The sequence below is a fragment of the Falco punctatus genome (assembly GCF_963210335.1).
Source record: "Falco punctatus genome assembly, chromosome: 5".
Taxonomy (NCBI): Eukaryota; Metazoa; Chordata; class Aves; order Falconiformes; family Falconidae; genus Falco; species Falco punctatus.
The window spans coordinates 67,423,610-67,444,246 of NC_137584.1; the positions used below are offsets into that span (position 1 = coordinate 67,423,610).

A 20,637-nucleotide genomic window follows, 5' to 3' on the forward strand; every position below is an offset into this window, starting at 1 on the left:
TATTTCTTCTTTAAAAGCTCACACAGGATGCAAAATTTTAAAAAAAAATGTTTTAGAAGAGCCTTTTTGATTCCTTCATACTCTGCCTGTTAGTAACTGTTAGTATGCCGACAAGAAATATTAATGTCCCTTAGGTGTTTCGATACTAAGAATGTAGTTGTGACTTTTGCGGAACACTCCTCACTCTTGGGTAGGAGGAACAGCCAGCAGCATTGGAGCTTTTGTTTTCTGGATGTTTTAGCTAAGTCCTCAGAGGGTGAGACACACTGTCCATATACCCTCTGACTAAATTTTAAGTGTCCATATGAACCTTCTGCTGTCCTTTTTCCTTGGCCTTTCCTTGTTCTGTTCACCTTAATTATATATATATATTAATTTTTTATATATATATATAAAAATAATCTAGTTCATTCTCAGAACCTATAAACTTTTCCTGTACTAAGCAGTCACATTGCTGCCTCAAGACTGGTGCCGTAATCTTGATATGGCAAATCTCTCATGGCATAACTAATCTGAGTAGAAGCATGGAACAAAATCAGTCTGTAACTGATGATTAGCCCAACTTCTGGCACAGATTCAGCTGACTACAGCATTTTGCAGGTAGGCTAGTCTTGATTTTGTCAGTTATCAGGAGACTGTTCCTGCCATGCCCACCGTCACTGCCGGTGGCAGTGAAGTGCTGGAGGGGGTATGTGTCTGTTGGTCTGCTTTTAAACCTACCTTTTTGCCAGATGGGCTATGGCCTGACTTCCTCTACCATTTTCCAGGTAGATAGAAGGAAAATGGTAACGTCTTAATTAAGAACTGCACATTTACTGTGGTGCAGCTGTGGGGATAGAAAAACTCTGCCATGCAGTGCTCCCACCAGGGGACAGAAGCAGCAACCACTTGAACTGTGGCCCCACATACAAACGCACCGAACGCGTGCTTGTATCGGAAAAGCATCCATTCTTCAGAGCCTGCAGCTATTCCATACCACGTATTTGCTCCTCATTAGCTAGCTATCGCAGAGGAATTCCAGACAGAGAAGAGCACAAGGCAGAAGTAAAACTCACCATAAGATGTCAGCTTTCTACCTTTTAAAAACAATTTCAATAAAAAGTTACCTAACTTAAATTTATTTGTAAAATGCTATTTATATATAGCAAGAGCACATCATATGACAAAGTACCACTGTTTGGAACCAATAACAACACATTTTCTATGAAGAACTAAAAGCAGCACATTTCAGAGCAACAAAACTTCCATGTCTGTACAAAAGGAAAATTAGTAAGGCACTTCCTCTAGGGTGGTAACAATAAAAGCACCAGTATCCTTTGAGGCAATACAATAGTAATGAAAATGTTAAACAGACTTACTATGCAAGACAAAGGCCTGGATGCTCGAGGAGCAGCTTGTATTAACACTGGTCTAAGCCAGAACAAAACACAGCAGCATAGTACAAGACTTTGTATTTTACCTTTCTGCCAACATTATTAAGGAAAACTAAGAAAACCAGTTTAAGAGCAGGGCAACAGAAGAACCTCCTGCAGTCATTATTATGTCTTCAAGCCCTTTACTAAACCACTAACTCTTACTTTGAATGGGCATAGCCCTCATGACTGGGCACGTATCCATGCTTGGCTGTGCCCCTTCCTGGAGCAGTCCGACACGTCTGCCCGCGGCAGCCAGCAGCCCACCGCAGACGTGGCCCTTGGACATCACCAGAAATATCTGGGAGCCTGGCTTTCTCCACGGTAAGCCCAACAGGCAGTGGCTGAAAAAACTTAGTAACACAGTGCTTAGGTGCTGTTGCAGTCATCTTTAGTGATACTTTCCCTAAGAATTCTTGTTGTCTGTATGATTTTAGAGTTCAGGAAGACTATACTTACTGGAACTGTTTTAAAAGGTAAAAATTTGACTTGGCAAAGATGTAAAATACCCGTAACTCAAAAAGTTAGGAAGCCTAGAAAACGGACAAGTTCTTCACATTCCGATGCATCCTTTTGCCAGCCCTCTTTTTCTAACAACCATCTACTAATTTACATCTTCTCTACATGAGAAAATACAGATTTTTTTTTTCTTAATTTAGGACTTACTATATTAGCATACTAACTATATTTGAAGTCATATGTTAAAAATTCTTTGGATGTGCTGTGTGCTAGCAGTCTTTAAACTTTCAGTAAACGTAAGTTTGTTCCAGTGAAACAAATATATTAATTTCTAATAGTGAATACGTCTCTATACTACAGTCCATAGGTCCAAGTTGCTATACCCACATACACACTGCAGTCTTGTCCTTGATAAAATAAGCTTTTGTTATTTTTTTAACCCTTCTCTCAGTTAAACAAGAAAACTTTCAAAAATAATTTAAAATTATGCTTACTGACTATTCTGGATTAACTACTCACTGCCACAACTGTAACTCCACAGAGTCTCTCAAACCTTTAGTTCTTCCACTGTAGCCCAAGGCATACGACCACTCCATCTCACATTTGAGTTGTGATGATAAAAAAAGGTTTGAGAGATACTCAAGTTTTTATAGGGTTAATAATCTTAGGCAGAGGTGAAATCATTCTGTTGCTTGTTCTCTTTGAGATTGCAAAGAAAAGACAAAACTCTCATTGTTGATCCTTTGTCCTTCAGAGATGGCAGTGCCATTTTTAGTGTTTTGAGTAGTGGCTAACTGAAACCTCATCTTTTCTTGTTTGGGTTTATACAACCAGTGGTTCCCAACACTGCGTTAACTTTTCTTCGTTGACTGTGTTGACAACAACATGGTCACGATCATATTGCGCGCCCCCTGTAAAGAAAAAATTCAGAGTGTAGATTATCTTTGAAATAAGAGACATGTACTCTAAGTTTCAGGGCAACTCTACTAAGTGTTGGAGTTGAGTGTCTCTTCTCAAGGCACTGAAAAGACAAACACATTTTCATCATTGCTTTGCTTACTTTTGGAGTTACTTTTGAAACAAGGAAGCCTGCCTGCTCCTCTCCATCCCTTCAGTAATTCAGTACCTTGGCTTTTTCAGCCTGGATGGAAAGGAAGGAAACACTGCAATACAGGCAGGTGCAGCTCCTTTAAGACTGTCACTTCCCAAAAGTCCCACTTTACTATTCAGTTTTCCCTCAACAGTTGGTCACTTCACTCTAAAGATGATGTTTACACAATGAAATAAGTCCTGTTGTTAACACAACACGGGCGTGACCACACCAAGGACAAGGTCTGGTACTTGTTTACTCTCTTTTATTATAATCCTCTATTTTGAACAGCTGCATCAGAAGTCAGCGCACACAGATTATCACCCATGTTCAGCTGTTTCCCCTGGCAGTTGAACACACCTGAACGCAAAATATAACCCTTTCTTAAAGGGGCTTAATTTACTCACGTGATGCAATGCCAAACATGGTCCCATAGAAGAGCACCATTAGTATTCTGACTTAAGAAACTTGGAAACAAAGAAACATTCAACTAGAGCTGAAAGTCAGAACTGGCATTTTTGTCTCAGATCCAGTACATACCACAAAGGTGTGGGACAACATGCATCTCATGTATTACGACGCACCTGCAATAGCAGGTAGTATTCCCACTGGAAGCAGCCACCTGAGCCAGCCACTTACAGAGAGCACCAGGATACTCCTACAGACGCCGTCGTTCATTCTACACCCCTATAGCCTCATCCTCCCTGAATGAGCAGAAGACATGCCTGGCAGCTGAAAGCTTACCATGGGTGTAACAAATACAGGTTGTGGATCTCGGAAAGAAACGTGCCAAGCATCTGAACCTCTGCATGGGCAGGCACATTTAAGAGCAACTCTCTTGTACTGAGGAAATGCTGTCTCAAGTACCTAGCTGTTCTCTGCTGCAGTAATTTGAGGGAGGCTTTCTGGTGCCACTGCCCTAAACTAGAAAGGTCTATGACAAAGTTAACACCTACATGATTTCTCTCCTTGCCATCACCAGGCAGTTACTAAAAAGAAGCAGATACGCAGCAGAAATACTTGCCAAGTTCTTCAGAAAGAAGGCAAAAAGAAGGGAATACAAGATCAAATGCTCCCACAGGAAAAAACCCAACACCTGATCAGCAGCAACAAAAATAACATTAGCTACATAGCTCAGTTATCACAGCGAGTGCAAGAAGTGTTTTGTAAGCAATGTCTGATAGAATGTAAACATATTATAATGGAAAAGGATGGGATTTTTTCCAGTGGAAGAAGAAACTATTTGATAGAATGGTGCTCTGGACAAGGCTTTGAGCTACACCAGTATATCCACAAGGTGGCACTGGTAACTGCGCAGTTGAACAACTGCATTAATTTGCTGAAGAATTCATTAATGCTCAATCTGTGGTCAAGAATGGATCGGCAGAATTAGCAGAAACAGGTAATGTTCCTGCTAGGCTTTCTCAAGTAAAAGCTAAGTGGTCCTACTCTTTCATATTTACCATACAGATTTACTTTTTTTTAAACTACGAATGCATCTATACTTTTATCACCCGACCTATCCATTGTAAAGTTCTTCAATTATAAGTGCGGCATACATAATTGCTTTTAACATGATTAACTGAAGACAAAGCAGTGTAACAGTATTTCTGCTCGTTTCATGCAACTGAGAACTGACTTCAGAAAAAGGTATGCAGAGTCATCATGACTAAAGACTCCCTTGAACTGGAGTCTTTTTGATAATTGTATAATGAATCATCACTAGCTTTTTATTGCAGTAAAGAGAATTTGTGACTATTTGTGCCAGTGTTTTATTATGGGCAGATATTTGATAACCCTTTTCTCACAGTTCTGACAGTCCTGTCCTCCTTACTTGTCAAGTGCTGACTGTTGACTCTGGTATTTTTCCTTTTTTAATTTTTTTTTTAAATTGCTGTAATTAATGTCACAGCATTAATGCAAAATTAAAACAGCTAAAAAAATTAAGAGCTATAGAAAATTATTACTCCTCCCACCTGAAAATGCAGTATTATATAAGAACATCCAATTATGCTAATTTTGCTAGTCATTCCATTTGTTGCTTTTTCAGACCTACTATGAAACTAAGAACAAAATTCAGAAACAGTATCTACATGAATCAAATTGCTGTGACAAAAACTGTAAAACATGCATCAGACTTTAGGCTGCTATGGCAGAAACGCATGTTCCAAATAAAGGTACACCATTAAAGAATAAAAAACTTTTTGCTTCTGATTACATCAGTGTACAGGCCTGCCTCTGCTTTCCTAATATCCTTTGACTATTGCATCTACAATTACTATATAAGAAAATTTGCTCTATACAAATTAAAGTTAATGAGAAGCTAGGTCTTTCTTGCTTCAGCATTTAAAATAATTATATTCACATCACCCAGTGCCACGTAAAATTAACTGAGGATATCTACAGTGAGTGGACACTGGGAATACAAGATAAGCAAGTACTGTGAGTTACTACACTCCATGTAGGAAAAATGAAATTAAGTCCTAGGGCCTGTATAATTCAGAAGGTCAGACTAGCTAATCGGGTCTTTTTTGATTCTAGATTAAAGTAACTATAACACCATCCTTAATTTATAGGCACATTTAGTGCCTATCCCACTGTAAATAGCATGTAATTAAGACACAATGTAATGAGATAACACATTTGCTTACCTTTGATATCTAAAACCAGCTTGGGTTTCATCTTGCTATAAATCCTGCCATCAGGACTAATATGCCAATATTGTTTCTCTTCATTCCGTTCAAATGAAAGACCGAGTTTAGAGCCAGGAGTTATAAGATTTCCAACAATTGTCAAGCAGCAATCCTCTGCCATCTGTATCATCAGAAAGGCAACAAGCTATTATCAAATTTTTTTTACTTATAGTAGCCACTGTTTTTTATCAGATATAAGAGAAGTCAGCAGGTGAGAACAGAATCTAGGAACTTCTTTCCCTAAAGGAACATATTTTTGCCCCAAGCTCAAGACTACTTACTTTTCTTTTGTTTCTGTTTCTGCTGACACTCTCCACTGCAGAAGAACATGAAACTAACCATGCTGTATCAGATCAAGAGGTACAATTAGCACCTGCTTCTAGCAGTGACCAATAACAGATGCCATGGAAGATCACATTCACTCTGCTCTTGTATGCAGTACGTTCCTGGTCTACAGCAACTTCCAGCCCAGAGACTTTTCCATGCAGAGCTAATACCTTTAATACTTGGACAATTTCTGTCCCATACGTGAATTTGTTAGTTCCTGTGCACTGAGATCAATGTAATCCTTTTACATGAACATGCTTCTGTATCATAACCCTTCTGTGGCAAGCAGCTCCAAATCTTAACTACTACTGTTATTAAAAAAAAATAATTTGATAGGTGACTACTGGTTTTATTTGATGCTCTCCTCACCCCCTTCCCCTCCCTTTTTTTAAGGGATGTCTTGTCCATGCTGTTTGCAGAGACTTCAATCATATCGTCCCTCAAACTGCCCCCTTTGCAGGCTAAAAAGTCATAGCTATTTTGTCTCTTCCTTGCTTAGAAGCCCTCCATCTCTGCGCATCTTTTTTTTGCTCTTTATTCGATTCTAGTTTTGCATTAACCTTTTGAGATGAAGGACATAACTGGACAGTATCGAGTGTATGAATTTCACAGAGTATCACAACAATACTTTCTTCTTGATTCTATATTCTTTTCCTACTAACTTGTATTACTTGACTTCAAAACTCTGCAAGTGTCTCTATGGTTAAAAGAAGTGGCAAAAAGCAAGCTTACTTGAAAAGAATATTAAGCTGTATTAGTAGTAAGTTACAGTAATTATGCTACGTGAACAGTGATTTTTAATAGATCACCATAAGCTGCCTTGTAACTTCTGAATGGACTTCAGCGGCAGATTACACACCCGTCTGCCATTGTTGATATGGCCCTGAACTATTATATATATAGTTTTGAAAAAGTGGTACTTCTTACTGTCATAACCTAGAACTGAAGTAAGTTGATTTAGTTCTGCAGTTCTGAAATCCTCTTCTGTACCTAAAAACATTCTCTAGCAGGGCTTGGAAGACTCAAAGCTTACACATTAGGTCCACTAGGCCACTACTTCACCCATCTCCAAGAAACTTATGAAGAGTGAGGGGACCTGAATTAATATCTGCTACTCATATCCGCTTCTCGCAAAATGAGCAGAATAACTTTAATATCCTGCTCACTGATTATCCCATCTATCTGAAACAGCTCTTCCTTGAAAACCTCAGGCAAACCTCAAGGTACCATGACTTAGTGAGGTGACCTAAGCTTACAGAAAGAAAGGTGCAAGTTCCTCCAATGACCTGTGTCTGCCTACATGCATGTACCTACTCACCCATGAGCTTAATTTTCTTCTTAAAATGTGGTGAAAACCAATTTTTTGTGCAAAATACATTTACTGCCATTCAACAAAAAGATGGCAGAGTTCTGTAAGGTTTCAGTCATTTAAGATCAATGTTGCCAGCTTGCACTCCGCACTAAGCTACCTGGCTGCTATACAGCATGGGCTGTGTATTTTCTGTGCACAGAAAAACTGATTTATGAGGATAAAAACCAAGAGCATTTATATAAAATAGTACCATACTGTCTCCATGTGAACACTTTCCATGAAATGCTTGAGAGGCACTGTCAAGACAGAAGTCTTTTGTATGCAATATTAAAGCTTTTAGCTTACTTTGCATCATTTTGCTGTCTGCATAAATCCCTTTTACTACTGCCTGTGTCCTGTAAACATGTCCAAACAATGCCTTAGCTTATTAACAGTAAGGTTCTTCCCTCCAGCATAGATGACATAGTTATAAACGGCTCCTTTGAAGTTACACAATCCTATAGAAAAAGTTCACGTGATTCTTTAATACTGTTAAACGGCTTGACTGCAAAGTAACTTAATTTTCCTTGGCCAGCATCCCTGCCTAGGACTGTTCATGCTTAGACATAATGAACTGTGCATACCTCTGCTCACCTCAATGACAACTCACGTATCATTAATTTTATGGACTGTGAGAAAAGTAGTACTTCATTTGGAAACTTGTATGGAGAAACAGAAAAGGGATGAATTTGAAAAATACAGAGGGGATAAAAAACAAAACAAAACAAATAAACAGATCAACAACAACAAAAGAGAAGAGTAGGAATTTAAGTTTGCCTGAATGCAGAAGAGGATATAACCTACATCACACTAACTGACCTACCACGAGGTATTCCTAGTTCAAAACATTATCAGGGTCTGCATTTTAAGAGGTCTCCCCTGCTTTGACGCTTTTGTGATATTTTCACTGTGGAGAAAGAGGGCATGAACGCAGAAGGAGCTCATGAAGAGGCAAGACTATGATCTTCTGGTGTTGACTATACTTATGAAGCTACTATTCTTTAGGGAAGAAGTAAATCTTAACTAAAATCTCTCAAAATTTCAATTACATCAAAAAAGGTATCATACAACTAGTTTATATCACCTGAAAAAGCCAGACTTTGATTAAAAAAAAACCCAAAACAAAACAAAAAAAAAACCTCAAAAACCAACTCCCTACAAAAAAATTACATTACAGCTGAAATAGAATAAGCCTATAAGATAAGATGATACAGTAGGAATTGAATTCTGAAAACCCTACTAGTTGAGAGGAAAAGAGCAAAATCACATTGAACTTGAACCTCACCCGGCACTTTATGAATCCATCCTGATAAACCCAGATTTGATCATCTGAGTCTGTGTCTTCTGCAACCTGTATTCTGAGAAGATTCAGATTATCCAAGTTTCCATCAGCTGACATGAATTTTCCCGTTTCCTTGTTTCGAAGCCTGAAGTACACACGTTTCTGCAGAAAACAACAGAACTCTAACCACAGTCTCAGTGCAGAATGCATCTTGCTCTAGTTAACTTCAGAGCAGTTATTGTTCAGTGCAAAACCCTGTGCCTCCCTCTTTCTTTCAGGAAGCTTAACTTTTGTACTTTAGAATTTAACTGCAAAGTTCATAAATATCTAGGACAAGCCAAGCTTTGAGAACTCGCCATTCTGCATGGAGAGTTTTAGGTTTTCCTGTGCACTGAGATCAGCACACAGTGGAAAGCTATGCATTTTTAATTCAGAGCAGCACTAACTTCTCCCTGCTACCTTCCTGTATAGATGCTTTTAGCTTGCATCAAGGGTGCACTTGTGCAGTGCTGCTTATTTCACTGGCAGCAAGTATTACACTGCACATTCGTGCTGTGGCTTGTTAGACGTTAACACTTCTGTTTAGACAAGTTTCAGCTGGGGCAGTCAAAATGCATTATTCCTAACTGCTTAAGGCTATACAAAGACAACGCTATGACAGCAAGCAAATGCGTTTGGTTACAGGCACAAGTAACCCGTGAATTAGAAAAAGTTGTTTCCTCTACAAAAAATGGCTCAGTGAGAACTCAAATGTTAAAGCTCACAGGACTGCTGCTGCAGCACTGGAGCAAATCACATGGTCTTTATTTAGAGAACAAAATGAAAAGGACACTGCGAGAGTAAGTTTTGCATTAGATTTGCAAATTATTCTTCCAAGTAATAAGCAAGGAAGGACCTTCCCCCTACATCAACACAAAATCACTACTAATTGAAGTATCCAGTTTTGTTGACCGATTTTCTTGTTGTTCCACAAACAATGCAGACAGTAGAGACAGGATGCCAGTAACCAGTTTGGGTGCTCATTATAAAACAACTTAAAATAATTTATATATAGTAGTTATAGCCGTTATTGGTTAAAGTAATTTAGCCATTCCTTATATGCTGTCTTCTATGCTGGTTTAAAGTATGCTTAATGAACAGTTCAAGCAGTGGAATTGCAAAGCCACACAGCATAATCAAACAGCTTTTATTACAAGCAAAACCATAGAATAATTTCTTTACACAACTGCCATTGCTGAAGCTTGTAACATGCATCAGGACTGTAACATTGCTTTCAACTGTGTAATATCCCCCCAACCCCATTACAAAATATAAATTAGTACTTGACAATCTCATCTCAGAGCCTACTCACCTGCAGTAAAGGCCTCAGAGAACCTATCTGACAATAGCCACTCGCTTTATACCAATCTGGAATTTCATTCGGTGACAGCAACATCTGACGCCCCCTGTAATTACTATGCTCATAAATTATCCATCTATGAGAAAAAAAGGAAGACAGAAAAAAAAAAAGACAGAATGCTTTTACTGCCAAATCCTGCTTCAGAATCAATAAACGAGTTTAATAAAAAACCTGTCCCACACAGTATTAGTGTTTAGCTTTGGAAAGCCAATTACCTTCTTTTAAACAAGTCTTCAAAACTAATAAAATCATGTCCTGATTTAGATCAACCACATTAAAATGAATACACTGGAGTTCACTTTTTAAAGTCCTGTTACTTAAAAATTACAATCTGAATGAAACAAAGCATTTTCTTGTCTTAAAGGCAGAACCCAACTTTTAAATATCATGTTTTCAGCAGGTACTGTGACTCCCCAGGGAGTATGTATGTATATGCTACATATGCCGTATATGCTAGATAGCTGCATGTGCAGAACCAGGAGTTCTGTGTCTCTCAGTCTGGACACCCCTGACCCACATAGGACAGAACTACCAGGGACGCAGATTGCAACAAGCAAATACTGGAACTGCAACAGGATGAAGTTCTCTAGGGTATTTTGATAAGAGGTTTTATTTCAGAACACCTCTGTTCTTCCCAAATACCGGAGGGCAGGGGGAGAACAGAGAGAGAAAGAATAAACATGCAGAACAAATTCTTTTGGCGTTCCCTAGCACCTAACCAACCAGGCTTACAATCACATTGAGGGCAACATGTCAGAACCTGACTTCTGCTCTCTACTACCGGTACAGGCAGTGAATTACAACTAGAGTTTGAAATAAGAGTACAATACAGTCCAATTTGTTGAGTTTTCTCATACTAAATTTACTGGGATTGTCCAATAGCCGTAGGTTTTTGAGTACATGACCAGTCAATATGCACATTTTCCTGTTACCTCTGTTCCTCTGATTTGTCAGCAGACACCTATATTCAGAAGAGGCACACTCACCTTAATTTTGGTGCTTTATCACAGCCTAATACACATCTATCCCCAGGTATGAAATTAAGAGCATTCTAAATGGATGTCTCTCAGCAAAGGAAGATGAAAACCCCTTCAATAAGGGAGGCAGTAGGGGCAAGGACACTGAAACCTGTATTTTGACACAGTTCAGCAGCTGACACTGCTATTAGGAAATGAGAATTTTCATATCATACTCTATACATTTCCAATGATCAAACAGAAAAAAACATATATATTAATTGGACAGGAAACACAAATAATTCACAACTCCATTACCTGGAATCACGCTAACCCTGTTCTTGGCAAAGTAGTAAGGTGATGTTTGACTTTATGTTATTTCATGTTATGGAAAGGGAGAATCAACTATATGGTAGTTGTGGTGAAAGATACTGAAATCTCAGGAGACTTAAGAATACAGAGCATGTACCTCTTCTTATGACCTTTATGTTTCAAACTTCAGTTCAGTGTGCTAAGGAAACCCTTTGACCAGCTTTTATCCGGGTGGGGGAAAATGGTTTTCTGTACAGATCTGGTATTGGCTATCCACTTGAGGGCAGTCTTAAGTTATTCAACAGCATCTCTCTAGTGCACACCTTGGACTTTTCCCTCTTCAAAAGAACATGTTTAAATGCAAAGCAACAGTAGCATGGATCTATAGTTAAAAAAAGTCACATTCTTCCAGTCAGGAAAAAACATACACTTGAGACAAGTATCTTGGAGGTAAACAGGAAAAACACAGAAAGAGAAATTTAACATATCTGCTGGAACACTGGAAGAAGACAGCACAGTAGCTCTCAAAATGCTTCCAGACAAGTTTTTAAACTTCATCACAGACTGTTTTTTTACATGACCTTCAAAAGTAAATTTAGAGAACACAACTGCTCAGCTCAAAACAGCTAATGAATTTAACTGCTAGATTTACAACCAAGAGTTTGACCCGATTCCTGAAGTAAAAGAGATTATTACTAATACCAAAAGAGGCCAGATCATGATCTGACTGCACCACTGTGTCCGTAGCATGTAGGTAAAAGGATGAACATGAAGACTTATTAAAACATTCTGAACTTATGACACAGATAACACACTGATTTATGACTGAGACCTAAATCAAGAGCACAGAAGTTAGTTTTAAGGGTGCTATGCAAGCTGGCTTTTATAATATGGCATGAGAGAAGACACCAGTTTCCCTGCCAGCTTTATTGAAATCAATTTCAAATTCTAGCACAGGGCACCGGTAAGTGGTAACACACTGAAACAGGATGTGAAAAGGTTCTATAAGAACAAAAGGTTCTATAAGAACAAACTCCACTAATGCACTGCACACGTTATGATATTCTAATTTTATACTCTTTGGTTTCTGTTGTCTGTAATTTTTCTACTACAAATAAGTACATCATTCTAAAACATCAAAAAGTGATTTTAAACTCACATGCCGCCAAGGACTTGAACTGAAGCTATTCGAGGACTGTATCCCAGGAAATGGAGATTTAAGATTTCTGTGCTGAACTCTATTTTCTTTCCTTGGAAACCCACCTTCTCAAAAAGAGCTATGCATGGTTCAGACAGCTCCTGCAAAAGGAAGGTAAGCACTTTTATAGGATGTTAGAACTCCAGATGGTGACTGTGTACATCATTACTCCACACAGCCTTTTTATTTAAGAGGTTTCTTCTTGATGTAATATCAAAGACCCTCAATAATGTTTTTGTTCTGCAACAGGTGACTTAAATTCAAAAAGCAAAAAAAAGCCCTTATACAAAACACACAAGGAATCCTGTATGGAACATAAAACTTAATCTTAAGGCACACACAAATCTCTCTGTGCTTGATTCTTACATAGTATTTTAGGTATGTTTTAAAATACATTTTAATTAATACCATCTCTTTCTTCCATTGCACTAAATCCCACTCATTGTAGGAATTTTCATCTTCACAGCTGAAGACACAGTAAGATAATAATGATTTCTACAGCTTCAAACGATGACAGCTTTGTCAGCACTGCTTATCACTTACTGCTCTCATTTTTAATTCTTATAGTAGTTTATGGCAACACCTCTGACTAGAGAAAAGCTTCAAGATTCATACTTCTGAATTCTGAATAATTCTGAGGAGAAATTCATGACTCAAGCAAAAACTCCAACATCTGATGTAGGGAGATGATTCTTCTCCCTCTCTGCCAAAACACTTCTGGTGTCAAAAGGGATTCTGCCCACATGAAGCTCCCCGTAACACTGAATCAATTTTAAATGGCTTCTGGATAACGAACTTTGGACTTTTTTCCATGCGGCAAGGTATCTTTAGTGGACTAGAAATAACCTCTCATAATTAAGGCCTTCTCCTGGAAGCTCAGAGGTAAGGGTTTGAAATCCCTTGGGGTAAAGTCAATTAAGCCCGAGTGTCCTGATGTTACAGTTTACGCTCATAGACAGAAATGACCCTGCCACTCCCTTTCTCACAAGTCTTCCAGCAACGACTGCATAAAGCCAATGCCATAGCTAAAGAGCTCCTTCCTGCTGGCATGTGTTCAGCACACTGAAAACACATCAACTGGATCGGGAACGCCCGGCATGACGCAGTCTCAACAGACTCCCACCTGGCCTCAGGCATGGAAACAGGCCCTCCAAGGCAGAGGTGGCTCCATACACGCATGGCAGCGGGTATCTGTGCTTCCAAGTGACTTTGTTAGGCAAGACCTCATGTCTACCTATTTCTAGACAGCGCTTAAATTCCTCTTTAATCTCCCTTTAGATGTTTAAGGGCCCGGATGATAACACTGTGTAAGTGTCACCATTATCTCTGCAACAGTCCAGATTATTGCACAGCAGCTGAGCTATGCTTCCTGATCATACCTATGCTACTAGGTTGTGGAAAATGTCAGGAGAGGCCTTTCAGCTTACTCCAAACTCAGAGTATGCTGACTCCCACCATGAAAGGCTAACACCAGTTAGACTGTCACGTGACATCACGGGTAGAGCCCGACAGAACAGTCCCACCATCACAATGTCCTGGTGTCTCTGACCCCTCTGCTACAGACCTGCACCCGCACTCTGAGACATGCAACTGGTCAGGCAGCTGCCCTTGAACCATATGCAATGCTTCAGAAATAATCTACTTACGAAGAAAACACACAGACAGAAAAGGAAATCCTTCAATCTTGTGCCACACCTTCCACTCCAGGCATTTTTTTTACATTCCGCAGCAACACTGTTATATAAAACGTTCCTCATAGAGGGAAGCGTAAGGTCAGCTCAGAAGTTTCAGTATTTCACAGGTACTGCACTGTACGAAACTGGTGCTCCTGTATATCTACATTTAGGTATTTCACAGAGTCACTCATTAAAAAGAAGTATTTTCAACAGGACTGTTCAAGCATAAACCATATTTACACGTGTTTTTATAGTATGTTCAGGAAAAAAGAACATGTAGCAAATTCAAGAAGGAAAAATGCTACTTTCTATCTGCAGCACAACCATGTGGACCATGCAAAGCAAGCAGAATCAAGCAAAGATACAGTGATATTAAAAAAAAAACCAACAAACTGAACCCTTAGGCTTATGATCAAAAGCCCTTTTAACTTTCACTTCTGTTTATCAAACATCCCTTTCATTTCCTTTTTTTATGGTCCCTTAGAAATGGATCCCTGCAAAGGAGAGTTAAACTAGGTAAGTATAGTAACGTGACATACTAAAACAGCAAAGGTGCTTCTTGTATAGAAATGCCACAGAAAAATCACAAGTCAAGTTTGGGAATGGGCAGATGGTGGCGAGGAATTAAGATTGGCACTGCCAAAAAAAACAGTCCCAAAAGAAATCTGACAGGTGAAGTCAGTATCTAGAATAATAAAGTTCAATCTTTTGTAAGATTATGAAAAATGAACAGTATAATATGATAGTTTCTACCTAACTTCTTATTCTCTGTATTCTGGTTTGCTAATAAACTGCTGAGCAAAGCAACCCTTTTTCCTCTTCTCCAGAGGCAGCAAGCCTCTGAAGGAGGAAGCAGCAGCACGTGACTTGGAGACAGATGCAGCTCCATGCTAACATCTAAACTGTGATAAATTGTAGGGCTAGAACAAGTTTCAGAAGTTGTAAGAACTTAAAGAGGCACAGAACTGGCATTTGGTTGTTTTAACACAACAGTCCCTGTCACAAATCTTAAGTATTCTAAAAGTAAGCTGATCCTTCCAGTTTGAAAAAAAGAAAACATCTTAAACCCAAGCACTCAATACCAATATGTACAAAAAAGCCTACTTTAATTCATAGTGATGCCCCACCAAGCTTGGCTAGAAACACTTCCATTGTTTTTAATAGGATCTCTACTGGACAGCAAAAGAATCCAGAGGGCAGACATACTTGCTTCAGACCTTTGTTTACACTGTACATCAAAATGCTCCAGATGCATGAAAGACGATGACACATTTTCTCCTTCATCAACTGCTACATCACTGACAGGTTACCAAAATTACAGAGGAGCGCAATAAAGTTGCCAAATTCAAAAACAGAGATCCAATAGTGTACTCAAAATGAGTACCACCTCTTCACATTGCTGTAAGTTCCCGGATTCTTGACCACATTTTTCTAGTAATTACTTTGATCTTAAAAGATATTTGCAGATTCCGTAAGTGATCCATCATAATGATTGGTTATAGGCTTGAGCAAACTTGTTCCTTGCCACAGATGAGTTACAAAATATGTAAATGTTGTTTCATTTGTATCCACCACACATAACAACAACACAAGCTGATTTTGCCAAATGGCATTGGGTGTTGCTTTACTTCATCCAGAAGGGTGCATTATTTTGTGATTAACTCAAACTGCATTTCCCTGATGATAGCAACAGTGTTTTATAATTACATGTATTTCATGCAAAGTTGCTTAGTTAACTCTGCTTTTTAATATGCATAAAAAGCCCAAGGTCCACAGTACAGATATTTCTTCACACTGTCCTACTGACATTTCTTAACCCAGTCTAAGTGGTCTCTCCTACTGGGAAATGAAGAGTTTATCTGACACATGTTTGACACTTTTTACGGAAGTCCTTTTATAAGCTGTTAAGAACAGTGATCCCAGGCAGCTGCTTCTGTGATATCCCCTCCTTCACAACAACAGCACAGAGGTCAAAAAACCCAAACTGCAGCTAGGCCGTTTAACTGCTACCACACAGGGGAAAAAAAAAAAACAACAAACAAACCAAAATCAAAACCCCTCCTCTGTTGTCTGCGCATCCCCAGCTTTTTTACTGTTGCAAAAAAATGGGGAAGTCAGAGTCATCAGCATACTTTACAATATTTCTAATAGCTTTACTTACAATATTTATAATCTGTAAAGATTTAAGAACTGCTTGGGGTGAACAACCCATTGCCGTCAGATCAGGATAGATTCCTTCTTCTAACACATACTGGTTACCGCAGAAGTCTTCTTGATCATACACTATGCAGCTGCAGGAAGAAAAAGAAATAGCCTAGAATTCCGTGCAAGTAAAATGATGCTAGTGTTTCTCAGTCTTTAGCAAGAGGCACCGACAGAAACATTAGTTACAATGTTTTGTCCTGACAGGATAAAGATTGATGGGTAAACTGCATAGTATTGTTCTCCTTAAGTCCCCGAAACCACTTCAGTTGTTAGAAAACTGGTTACTTTTTTAGAACTTCTACCATTTCAGTGATTTTGCAACAATCAATCAATATAACTTACCTGCCATCTAAAATTTTTGAAGACTTCACAGCAAATGAATCAATACATCTTGTGTTTTTTTCAAGTATTTGGCAGTTACCCTTGAATTCAGGCTCTGAAAATAACTGGACCTTTAAAAAGTTATAAACATATTTTAAAACAATTCATTCTTCAACGTTCAGTACATGTCTCTACCACTACTTCTATAATTAAGATTAAAATATACTTGAAACACCCAGAGTTCCTCGGTTACATATCTTTTTTGTTATCTATTCAGTGCTGCAATCCTTATTCAAGAAAGCAAGGTAACAATACCAAAATTTCTGGCTGTAAATCACTCGGTAAGGTACAAAACGACGGAGACAAAAACAAACAGAGACAGCTCCTTGGACTATATATGGCAGAAGATTTTTGAATTCCCACAGAATGGCGAGAACAGGCACATCTTTAGTGAAGGGCTATAAATGGTTTTGGTTTAGATTAATCCATTTAATCTCCAAAATACATACTCTTCCCACTAAATGAAAACTGCCTGACTCCCAGAACATAATGGGACATAATCCTGGCCAAGTACTCAGCATGCCAACAGGCATTGGTATGTACTCCCCAGGCTTGATGGGCTTTATGTGCCTGTTACAGCCACAGATGGAGTCACATCAGTTCTTTCTCTGCTGGGAGGATAAGAGAGGATACATCACCCAGAGTCTTTTGTCCTTGTTAAGAAGAAAAAAATTTCTAAGCAGCAAACCTGCTCATTTGGTTAGAGGGTAATTAACCCTGATCACACAGAAGTCATCCACATTATCACATGCCTACCAGCTTTATTCACTCTTAACAGAGACACGAGTGTGGGCACGTACAGCATTCTCCGAAGAGGAACGCGCTGACGGGGGATGCACTCTGTTGACTACAAGCCATTACTTTGTTTCCTTTGGATAAGGTCTTAATAGGCCCATAGTATATAGATGCAAATAATTTTTCATGCACGCAGCTGAAAATAAGCAGCCTTGAGATTTTTATTTCCCATAGTTTATATATTATACCTACACAGGCGATGCTAGTGAGGCATGCTACTAACCAAGAATAGAAAATGAAACATCTAAGACTTTTCTCCCTAGTTTTTAGTTCCATAACATACTCACCATTTTGACTGAAATGAAAATAAAACTTTGTACAGGGATAAACATGAAAAGGTTTACAATTAGGAAAGGATGAAAAAAGCCACCCGTTAGCCTCACTGTTAAAACTACATATTTGTACTTGCACACAGGAGACAGTCCAACGTAAAAATATTAGCTCACTGCATGGACAAGTTCTCCCTGTCATTTCCTTCTCTTAGTTATTTACAAAGATGGCATTAACTTTTAAGCACAACCCAGCATTATTTGTGAGTGAATAAGATTCCCTTAACTACAAAAACCACTAGCAGAACTGTTAAGCAAAGATCTGGGTTCGAAAGAAATTACATCACAACTGTGTCATAAACAATATCTATTGTAGAGCCCCTGCCTCAGCAACAGAATCCAGGTACCTGCACCTCTGCGTAGAGGGCTGTGGCCTTCAGCTCCTCAGAACTGTCACCAATACCCCAGAACAGCTCATCTGCTGAACCAAAACATTGCCTGTGCCCTGAGAAAGCTCTGATGGCAGCTGTGTATTAAAGCCCATTCTCCTTGGGCCTTAATGTGCTTTACTTAAGAGGTTTGGAAATCAGCCTTCCTTCACCTCAGTTCTCATTCTTTTGTCTGACTACATCTGACATGATATGCAAGTATCTGGTGTTACACTAGGCAAAAAGCTGTTCATCTTTCTTCATACATGTTACAGACATGACACAGTATTTCATTCACTTAGACAAGTATCTTACCTTGACTTTACCCCTTTCACTTCCAACAATATCCTGCAAAAGTTTGGAGGGGAGGAAAAAAAAAAGGAAAAAATATTTTAAACAGTAATAAAGTAGCAAACATACAAAAGTTTACTATTAATTATTGTTTAAAGTATGTAAATAAACTGAATTTGATAGAAAAAGTATAGCTCCAAGTTACTCCAGAGAAGCTTTCAAAACAAGTATAAAATGAACTTCTTACCATAATGATGGGCTGAACTGAAGATATTTTGCAATTCTTCCCCCCCCATGCCTCAATGCTGGGATATAGCCCTTTAGCCAGTATATACTGCTCCCCCGTAAACTCAGGATTCTCATAAGCCACCCACCTAAGAGAGACAGAAGAAAAGGGCAATGGGTAGAAGTCACACTACTTTTCCAAAACACAGATGTGTATTTCATTACTGTCTTAATGTAAGAACATAGAAAAAAAATTCTCCCCTCAAGTGCCAAACTACAAGGCTATTAAAACCCTGAAAAAAACATAGTGTATCTGATACTCCAAAGGCCATGCAAATTTCACTTCCTTTCACCCTGCTATGTTGAAACGAATCAGAGTGAATTAGCTAAAGCAGACCACAAGTTAAAGTACATCATCTGCTAGATACTCTAAAAGCTGACTTCAGTAAGAATATTACGAGATGTTTCACAGTTCTATTATTTTATCTAGATAAGTTCTTTTCAAGAAAAACAGACAGATATCAGAATGCAATTTTTTTGGATAAAACTAACTTTCAGAGTCATCTGGGCAGTGAAGATAGTAATACTGATTTTTAATATTGCCTGTACCTACAGTTCAGTTGTGTTCAAGCAAACCCCAACAGAAAGCTGAGCTGCAACAACAGGCATATATGCTAATGAGAGCAGGCTGTTCTCTGCTAGGAATCACAGACATCAGCAGGAAGAACATCCTTGAAAGCTAAGTATTGAAACCATCACAGATTTGACCAGATTTATGTATTTAAATTCAAAGCCATTACTATAACTACTCAGTCAGATACCATGCTTGACACAGGTCACAAACTCAGATTTCTGCATCAAGGCCAAAATTTCTGTCTCAGTCAGAATATGCCTTTTTTGAAAGACCCTGAACTTTTGAGATGCACAGAAAAGCAACCAAATCACTACATACCTCTCCAACACTCAATCACCCCTGCAGCACTTTATTTCTAGTCTGAAGTATCCATTGTCAGCTAGTCTTGCTAAGCATAGTCTAATAAACCATCTATTACGGCATTCTTCTAACCCTTGCTCTGCGCTGAAAGCCCAGATAATGCATTCCCACACAGGCACTACCTTTGGTTTTGTGAGAACCTACATAACTTCTGTTGCCTTTCACTGCTAGATTTCCCAAATTTTCCCATCATTATATTTTGGCTCTTTTTCAAACTCCTTTTTTCTTTTTTTTTTGTTCGTTTGTTCGGGGGTTTTTTGAGTAGCAGTATTAGAACCAGCCACAGTAACAGCTGAGTTCCATTGGTTACATTTACGTAAGGATCAGGACATCTTGCTGGTCCCTGGTTCTACAAGATAATCTTCTACTCGCCAACAACCAGCTTTTAATTTTAGCCAATGCGTTGCATAAGGAGTGTATGCTAGGTTATGCCAGAACCAACTTTCAGTACAGTCTTCTTAATGTAGTTAAGAGTGTCAACACAAACAAAAAATTTCACATCATAAAGCAGTAAAACGATATGGAATTTAAAATGTGCAGTGGAGGCTAACTTTCACCATGTAAATTCACCATAAAATGATCTCTGTGTCGAGCAACTGGATTCTGTTAAACTTATTCCAAAACCAAATACCAGAATCTCTGCAGATACAAGCGGGATTACTTCAAACTGCAATAAAGCTGCATCAACATGTATGTGCTGAGAGGATGAACTTTTTATTATTTGTCCATGGCAAACACTCATGCAGTGATTTGCATTTATCACTGTTCACATCTCTTGGTTTGCCTCAGATATTATCAATTATTCTAACCTGTTATGCACTAATTACTTAAGGCATATTTCAAGGCACATTTCAAAATCACCTCATAGCAATTCATCAAAGAGACATTGGTATG

The 20,637-nt window shown here is 38.6% G+C and overlaps 1 protein-coding gene across 1 annotated transcript in view; it reads right to left on the bottom strand.

Moving 5' to 3' along the window:
- Positions 1–67: 67 nt before the first annotated feature.
- Positions 68–20,637, bottom strand: part of CRYBG1 (crystallin beta-gamma domain containing 1) — a 45,866-nt gene continuing 25,296 nt past the window's right edge. Inside the window, exons 14-22 of the mRNA XM_080389837.1 lie at positions 18,772–18,898; positions 18,549–18,581; positions 16,703–16,812; positions 16,317–16,446; positions 12,441–12,580; positions 9,966–10,089; positions 8,618–8,776; positions 5,613–5,775; positions 68–2,782 (exon numbers count right to left, since the gene is read on the bottom strand). Coding sequence (XP_080245963.1) covers positions 2,694–2,782; positions 5,613–5,775; positions 8,618–8,776; positions 9,966–10,089; positions 12,441–12,580; positions 16,317–16,446; positions 16,703–16,812; positions 18,549–18,581; positions 18,772–18,898 — 1,075 coding nt within the window. The 3' untranslated portion in view covers positions 68–2,693. The remainder of the gene's footprint in view (positions 2,783–5,612; positions 5,776–8,617; positions 8,777–9,965; positions 10,090–12,440; positions 12,581–16,316; positions 16,447–16,702; positions 16,813–18,548; positions 18,582–18,771; positions 18,899–20,637) is intronic.